This window comes from Triticum dicoccoides, chromosome 1B, assembly GCF_002162155.2.
Source record: "Triticum dicoccoides isolate Atlit2015 ecotype Zavitan chromosome 1B, WEW_v2.0, whole genome shotgun sequence".
NCBI lineage: Eukaryota > Viridiplantae > Streptophyta > Magnoliopsida > Poales > Poaceae > Triticum > Triticum dicoccoides.
Window position 1 is genome coordinate 566557270 of NC_041381.1, and position 9122 is coordinate 566566391.

The following is a 9122-nucleotide window of genomic DNA, read 5'->3' on the forward strand; positions in this document are numbered from 1 at the left end:
CGGCTACCAGTGCTACAACAATCGAAGCAATTTTCTTGTTCGGATCGGTGAGCAATGCGTTGTGGCCAGACGAGCCATTTTGTTGGAACCAGCGACTACTAGAGTTGCAACGATGAGTCATTTTTGTTGTGGTCGATGAGCCACTATGCCGCGACCGGCGAGCCATGGTGCTACATCTCACGACCGCGTCGACGTGCGCCGTGAGGTCATCGGAAGCAGGCAGCGGCGAGAGAACCCACCAATGTGGCATTTCGACGAGGACGCTGATAGATTTTTCCTTTTTTGCAAAGCCATGCGAGATGAGGACGACACACAGATCACGCAGCCCACACGACCCGCATCGTGCGGCTGGCACGCGACCGGCCGAGTCTGGCGCGGGTATACCTCGGGCCGGGCCTAGCCAAGCCCGATGCAAAAAACCCAGGCCCGGGCCCAGCCCGGCCCGACCAACGGGCCTATTTTTTGGGCCCGAGCCCGGCCCGAACACCTAAAAGCCCGTCGGGCTTCGGGCCGGCCCGGCCCGACCTTCAGGAAAGCGTAAAAACGACGGGCCCGGGCCCGGCCCGGCCTGGCCTTCGGGCTCAAAATCTAGGCCCGAGCCCGGCCCGGGGGCAGCGTCGGGCCGGGCCGGGTCGGGCTTTTTCGGGCCGGGCTTCCCATGTCCAGGTATAATCCTGAGTCACGTGTTCATGATTTCCCAAATGGAGAAACATGTAACCACCGTTTGCTAGCATACAAGCTGGAATGTCAATGGCCATTGGTGCTTACCTAAGTCACCTCCGTAAGCAGTTGTCAGCCAGCCAGTCAGCACAACAGTATAAAACGGCGACGGTTGATCACCGCGACAGAAAACGGGGAGGAATTCTACGGAGACAACGAGTCCACGGCAGGTCCTTATCGGCGGGGCACGCACGCGTGCGCGACAAGGGTGGGAGCGCACGGCGCCAGCGCCACGGCGGTGTCACAGGCTCGTGCCGCGTGACGTGAGCCCGCGCGGCCGAGAGCGAGCGCGAGAGCCCCCATGTGAGTGCGACCACCCGAGCAATCCCCACCACGCGCGCCCAGCCGAGCGCACTAGCGCGCACAGATCGGAGCGGGGGGAGGGAGGGAGAGAAAAATCCCCGGAAGCTCCCGCGGCCCGGAGCTGATCAGATCCCTCCCCGGAGGAATGGCGGCGGTGGCCGCGCCCGCGGCCGAGGCGCAGGCGCAGGCGGAGGAGCCCTCTCCTCCCCGCCCGCCGCCCCCCGAGAAGCGCGCCGCGCCGACGGACGCCGAGGAGGGGGACGAGCGGCCGGAGCCGAAGCGACGGCGCGCGCGCGTGGCCGCGCTCGAGAAGGTCCCCAGCGCGGCCGCGGCGGCTGCTGCTGCTGCGGCGGCGAGCGAGGAGGAGGACGACGGGTTCTCGTTCCTCGCGCGGAGCTTCTCCGGGGTGGAGACGACGCCCAAGTTCGGGTCCTTCAACCCCGCGGCCGCCCAGTTCGTGGCCTTCCACCTGGCGCCCCCGCCGCCCCTGGTCGACCCGGCGGAGGAATCCCCGCCGGTGGCGGTGGGTGGCGACGAGGAGGAGAAGGGCAAGGACGGCAATTCAAACTAGTGCGGGCAGCACGATTGCTTGATTTTGAGTTAGGCAGCGGGGAATTCACCTTCCCTGAACCTCTAGTTCGTTGGACAGAGCACTTCGTCGATTTCCCTTGTGTTTACCACTTCTTTTCTTCTGCTCCATTCCACTGCTCCCTTGTACATTAGTGAATCTTGTAGCCTTGTACTGATAAGATTAGCGAATAAAGACTGATTTTTGTTGTTGTTGATGTGCTACCCATGTCTGAGACCTCTAGAGTCTAGATTGCAGCTATTCCTGTTGCTATGGCTCCTGTTAATCCACCTGCCCACTGTTGCACTCAAAGGAAACGAGGCACACTCTCCATCCTCCACCTCCGGGGCGAAGTGCTTGGGCCAGGCCTCCAACTGAGCCCAGTACTCCACTCAATCAAGCCTCGAGTTGCACTTGTGGTTGTGTCGTCCAATCCGGTTACAAAGATTGCTATGATATCTAGAAACAAGATCCGTGGGAGCTCCCGAGCTCTCAGCGATTTGGAAGATCTGACCGTCAGTTTTGTTTGCTTGATGAGATCTCGACCATCGGATCGAGCCGACGAAGAACGCAGGCCGATGGATCGAGCCAGTGCTCTTGTAGCAATGAATAGTTGCACCCTCCTTTGGAAATATCTTGTGCCACCGCCGTTATTCCCGTGCCCCGCCGAGGGTATTTTCATCATTTCATATGTTGGCCCCTGACGTGTTGGTCCCTAGTTGGCCCGTGGTTGGATGAGATGAGAGAGGGCGCCTGCCTTGCCTCTTCGTCCTCCCATTCGCCACCTCATCTTCCCCGCACTCGCGGTTGCCACCATCATTCGTCCCCCGTGCTCCGCCTCCCCCCCTCCCCTCCCGTCCCCTTCCCTCCCATCGCCCGAATCACCAGCTCATCGATCGGCTGAGGAACGAGTGGGCAAGAATAGAGATGGCGGTGGATGAATCCGAAGACAACGAGGCGGCGACCACTTTCGTGTAGCCCAGCGGTGAGCAGCTCCTCTTGCTGAGCGCCGATAGGGTGGGGAGAAGCACCGTCCTCTCCTCCCCTGACAACCCGTCCCCAACCACTCCACTACGGCCTTACGCTCTCCGTCCTTGATCCGTGCCTCGGCACCCTGCTCGGCGCCTACACCAGGTTCTCCGTCGACTCTGTGGCTGGCAATGAGGGGTTGGCCGAGGGGGTGCTCGGCGAGGTCGAGGCCGCCGCGTACTGGATCGTCGTCGTGCCCAAACAATGCCACTTGCGTTCCGAGTGACAGAGGCCATGGCGCTTGCCACCTTCCACCACCGCCACCTTATCCGCCTCGTCACCACGGCACCTCGCGTGCTGCTGCGTTCCACCTGCTTTGCCGCTCCCGATCTCTCCCGAGGTGAGCGATCTGAGCCGCCCTCCACGCTCTCTGTTTCTCCCGATTCTAATCCCGGTCCTGTGATTTGATCCATGTTCCTCTTTATATTGTGCCTCAGCGCGCCTCGTTAGCTGTTGTTGGATTGGCTCGAGTCTAGGACGACAGGGTCATGATCGGGGCGGCACTTTCCGAAAGAGAGCAGAGCGAGTGCGGCCTTTGACCAATTTGGGACTTTGGAACGGGATCAGTCGATTGATGTTGTTTTGTTGCTGCGGTTCCACTTCTTACTAGGTTGAAGAATAATAGGATGGAGATTGTCGAATGTGTGGTTGAGTTTTATTGGTTCTACGAGCAGTCATATGCTCGTTAGACTAGCTCGGCTCGGGGAAATCCTATGGGAGGAATAGTATGTTGTTCGGTTGTTCACAGCCTTCCTAGATGAGTATGAATTCTATCCACAGACCATAATTCCTATACCTTTGAGACGCAGTTGGGTTAGATTGCATATGATTGTGATATGCTCTATATTGTTATGTTTGACGAATTGTAGTTCCAATATTACGCCTACACCAAGTTCTCCGTGTTGGAGATCGTTGCAGAAATTTAAAAATTTCTACGCATCACCAAGATCAATCTATGGAGTAACTAGCAACGAGAGAGAGGGGAGTGCATCTTCATACCCTTGAAGACCGCAAGACGGAAGCGTTGCAAGAACGCGGATGAAGGAGTCGTACTCGAAGCGATTCAGATCGCGGTGGATTCTGAACTTAGCGCCGAACAACGACACCTCCGCGTTCAACACACGTGCAGCCCGGTGACGTCTCCCGCACCTTGATACATCAAGGAGGAGGGAGAGGTTGAGGAAGAGGGCTCCAACAACAGCACGACAGCGTGGTGATGATGGAGTGGCAGTACTCCGGCAGGGCTTCACCAAGCTCTTGCGGAGGAGGAGAGGTGTTGGGGAGGGGAGGGGCTGCGCCTTGGATGTGATGCTGCAGCCCTCCCCTCGCCCCTCTATTTATAGGAGAAGGGGGAAGGGGGCCGGCCCCCTCTAGATGAGATCTAGAGAGGGGGCAAGGGGAGGGGGCTTTCCCCCCAAGCAAGGGGGCGCCCCCTTTAGGGTTTCCCCCCCAACCCTAGGCGCATGGGCCCAAGGGGGGGTGGCGCCCAGCCCTCCAAGGGCTGGTTCCCTTCCCTCTACATCCCATGAGGCCCTCCGAGAGAGGTGGCCCCTCCCGGTGGACCCCCGGAACCCCTCCGGTGGCCCCGGTACAATACCGGTATGCCCCCGAACATTTCCGGTGACCGTATGACAACTTCCCATATATAAATCTTTACCTTCGGACAATTTCAAAACTCCTCGTGACGTCCGGGATCTCATCCGGGACTCCTAACAACATTCGGTAATCACATACAAGTCTTCCTAATAACCCTAGCGTCATCGAACCTTAAGTGTGTAGACCCTACGGGTTCGGGAATCACGCAGACATGACCGAGACAGCTCTCCGGCCAATAACCAACAACGGGATCTGGATACCCATGTTGGTCCCACATGTTCCACGATGATCCCATCGGATGAACCACGATGTCGAGGATTCAAGTAATCCCGTAAACAATTCCCTTTGTCAGTCGGTACGTTACTTGCCTGAGACCCGATCGTCGGTATCCCAATACCTCGTCAACCTCGTTACCGGCAAGTCACTTTACTCGTTACATAATGCATGGTCCCGTGACTAACCACTTAGTCACATTGAGCTCATTATGATGATGCATTACCGAGTGGGCCCAGAGATACCTCTCCGTCATACGGAGTGACAAATTCCAGTCTCGATTCGTGCCAACCCAACAGACACTTTCGGAGATACCTGTAGTGCACCTTTATAGTCACCCACTTATGTTGTGATGTTTGGTACACCCAAAGCACTCCTACGGTATCCAGGAGTTACACAATCTCATGGTCTAAGGAACCGATACTTGACATTAGAAAAGCTTTAGCAAACGAACTACAGGATCTTGTGCTATGCTTAGGATTGGGTCTTGTCCATCACATCATTCTCCTAATGATGTGATCCTGTTATCAATGACATCCAATGTCCATAGTCAGAAAACCATGACCATCTGTTGATTAACGAGCTAGTCAACTAGAGGCTCACTAGGGACATGTTGTGGTCTATGTATTCACACATGTATCACAGTTTCCGATTAATACAATTACATAATGAATAATAGACAATTATCATGAACAAGGAAATATAATAATAATCATTTTATTATTGCCTCTAGGGCATATTTCCAATTGTCTCCCACTTGCACTAGAGTCAATAATCTAGTTATACAGTGATGAATCGAACACCCATAGAGTTCTGGTGTTGATCATGTTTTGCTCGTGGAAGGGGTTTAGTCAACGGATCTGCGACATTCAGATCCGTATGCACTTTGCAAATATCTATGTCTGCATCCTGAACATTTTCACGAATGGAGTTGAAGCGACGCTTGATGTGCTTGATCCTCTTGTGAAATCTGGGCTCCTTGGCAAGGGCAATAGCTCTAGTGTTGTCACAGAAGAGAGTGATCGGCCCCGACGCATTGGGAATAACTCCTAGGTCGGTGATGAACTCCTTCATCCATATTGCTTCATGTGCTGTCTCCGAGGCTGCCATGTACTCCGCTTCACATGTAGATACCGCCACGACGCTTTGCTTGCTGCTGCACCAGCTTACTGCCCCACCATTCAAAATATACACGTATCCGGTTTGTGACATGGAGTCATCCATATCTGTGTCGAAGCTAGCATCGACGTAAACCTTTACGACGAGCTCTTCGTCACCTCCATAAACGAGAAACATATCCTTAGTCCTTTTCAGGTACTTCAGGATATTCTTGACCGTTGTCCAGTGTTCCATACCGGGATTACTTTGGTTCTTGCTACCAAACTTACGGCAAGGTTTACATCAGGTCTGGTACACAACATGGCATACATAATAGACCCTGTGGCCGAGGCATGGGGGATGACACTCATCTTTTCTCTATCTTCTGCCGTGGTCGGAGATTGAGCCGAGCTCAATTTCATACCTTGCAACATAGGCAAGAACCCCTTCTCGGACTGATCCATATTGAACTTCTTCAATATCTTATCAAGGTATGTGCTTTGTGAAAGACCTATGAGGCGTCTCGATCTATCTCTATAGATCTTGATGCCTAATATATAAGCAGCTTCTCCAAGGTCCTTCATTGAAGAACACTTATTCAAGTAGGCCTTTATGCTGTACAAAAGTTCTATATCATTTCCCATCAAAAGTATGTCATCCACATATAATATGAGAAATGCTACAGAGCTCCCACTCACTTTCTTGTAAACGCAGGCTTCTCCATAAGTCTGCATAAATCCAAACGCTTTGATCATTTCATCAAAGCGAATGTTCCAACTCCGAGATGCTTGCACCAGCCCATAGATGGATCGCTAGAGCTTGCATACCTTGTTAGCATTCTTAGGATCAACAAAACCTTCCGGTTGCATCATATACAATTCTTCCTTAAGATAGCCATTAAGGAATGCCATTTTGACGCCCATTTGCCATATCTCATAATCATAGTATGCGGCCATTGCTAACATGATTCAGACGGACTTCAGCTTCGCTACGGGAGAGAAAGTCTAATCGTAGTCAACCCCTTGAACTTGTCGATAACCCTTAGCGACAAGTCGAGCTTTATAGATGGTAACATTACCATCCGCATCCGTCTTCTTCTTAAAGATCCATTTATTTTCTATCACTCTCCGATCATCGAGCAAGTCTGTCAAAGTCCATACTTTGTTTTCATACATGGATCCTATCTCGGATTGGATGGCTTCAAGCCATTTGTTGGAATCTGGGCCCGCCATCGCTTCTTCAAGTTCGAAGGTTCACCGTTGTCTAACAGCATGATTTGCAGGACATGGTTGCCATACCATTTTGGTGTGGAACGTGTCCTTGTGGACCTACGAAGTTCAGTAGGAACTTGATCTGAAGTACCTTGATCATCATCATTAACTTCCTCTCTAGTCGGTGCAGGCACCATAGGAACATCTTCCCGAGCCGCGCTACTTACCGGTTCAAGAGGTATTACTTCATCAAGTTCCACTTTCCTCCCACTTACATCTTTCGAGAGAAACTCTTTCTCTAGAAAGGACCCGTTCTTGGCAACGAAAATCTTGCCTTCGGATCTTAGGTAGAAGTTATACCCAATGGTTTCCTTAGGGTATCCTATGAAGATGCATTTTTCCGACTTGGGTTCGAGCTTTTCAGATTGAAGTTTCTTCACATAAGCATCGCATACCCAAACTTTTAGAAATGACAGCTTAGGTTTCTTTCCAAACCATAATTCATACGGTGTCGTCTCAACGGATTTAGACGGTGCCCTATTTAAAGTGAATGTAGTTGTCTCTAAAGTGTATCCCCAAAATGATAGCGGTAAATCGGTTAGAGACATCATAGACCGCACCATATCCAATAGAGTGCGATTACGACGTTCGGACACACTGTTACACTAAGGTGTTCCAGGCGGCGTGAGTTGTGAAACAATTCCACATTTCCTTAAGTGCGTACCAAACTTGTGACTTAAATATTCTCCCCCACGATCTGATAGTAAGAACTTTATTTTTCTGTCACATTGATTCTCTACCTCATTCTAAAATTCCTTGAACTTTTCAAAGGTCTCAGACTTGTGTTTCATTAAGTAGACATACCCATATATACTTAAGTCATCAGTAAGGGTGAGAACATAACGATAGCCACCGCGAGCCTCAACACTGATTGGACCGCACACATCAGTATGTATAATTTCCAATAAGTTGGTTGCTCGCTCCATTGTTCCGGAGAATAGAGTCTTGGTCATTTTGCCCATGAGGCATGGTTCGCACGTGTCAAATGATTCAAAATCAAGAGACTCCAAAAGTCCATCTGCATGGAGCTTCTTCATGCGTTTGACACCAATGTGACCAAGGCGGTAGTGCCACAAATATGTGGGACTATCATTATCAATCTTACATCTTTTGGTATTCACACTATGAATATGTGTAACATCACGTTCGAGATTCATTAAGAATAAACCATTGACCAGCGGGGCATGACCATAAAACATATCTGTCATATAGATAGAACAACCATTATTCTCGGATTTAAATGAGTAGCCATCTCGTATTAAACGAGATCCAGAGACAATGTTCATGCTCAAAGCTGGCACTAAATAACAATTATTGAGGTTTAAAACTAATCCTGTAGGTAAATGTAGAGGTAGCATGCCGACGGCGATCACATCAACCTTGGAACCATTCCTGACGCGCATCGTCACCTCGTCCTTCGCCAGTCTTCGCTTATTCTGCAGCTCCTGTTTTGAGTTACAAATATGAGAAACCGCACCGGTATCAAATACCCAGGAGCTACTACGAGTACTGGTAAGGTACACATCAATAACATGTATATCACATATACCTTTGGTGTTGCCGGCCTTCTTATTTGCTAAGTATGTGGGGTAGTTCCGCTTCCAGTGACCGTTCCCCTTGCAATAAAAGCACTCAGTCTTAGGTTTGGGTCCGTTCTTTGGCTTCTTCCCGACAACTGGCTTACCGGGCGCAGCAACTCCCTTGCCGTCCTTATTGAAGTTCTTCTTACCCTTGCCTTTCTTGAAACTAGTGGTTTTATTGACCATCAACACTTCATGTTCCTTTTTGATTTCTACCTCCGCTGATTTCAGCATTGAAAATACCCCATGAATGGTTTTTGCCATCCCCTGCATATTGTAGTTCATCACAAAGATCTTGTAGCTAGGTGGGAGCGACTGAAGGATTCTGTCAATGACCGCCTCATCCGGGAGGTTAATGTCCAGCTGGGACAAGCGGTTGTGCAACCCAGACATTTTGAGTATGTGCTCGCTGACAGAACTATTTTCCTCCATCTTACAACTGTAGAACTTGTCGGAGACTTCATATATCTCGACTCGGGCATGAGCTTGGAAAACCATTTTTAGCTCTTGGAACATCTCATATGCTCCGTGCTGCTCGAAACGTTTTTGGAGCCCCGGTTCTAAGCTAAAAAGCATGCCGCACTGAACGAGGGAGTAATCATCAACACGCGACTGCCAAGCGTTCATAACATCTTGGTTCGCTGGAACGGGTGCTTCACCTAGCAGTGCTTCTAGGACATATGC

At 51.1% G+C, this 9122-nt stretch overlaps 1 protein-coding gene across 1 annotated transcript; it reads left to right on the forward strand.

Annotated features, from left to right (window-relative positions):
- The first annotated feature begins 1017 nt into the window (after positions 1-1017).
- On the forward strand, positions 1018-1815 carry LOC119308578 (putative histone-lysine N-methyltransferase PRDM6). The gene has a single exon (XM_037584709.1). The coding sequence runs from the start codon at positions 1169-1171 to the stop codon at positions 1592-1594; it is 426 nt and encodes a 141-aa protein (XP_037440606.1). The 5' UTR covers positions 1018-1168; the 3' UTR covers positions 1595-1815.
- Positions 1816-9122: the final 7307 nt, after the last annotated feature.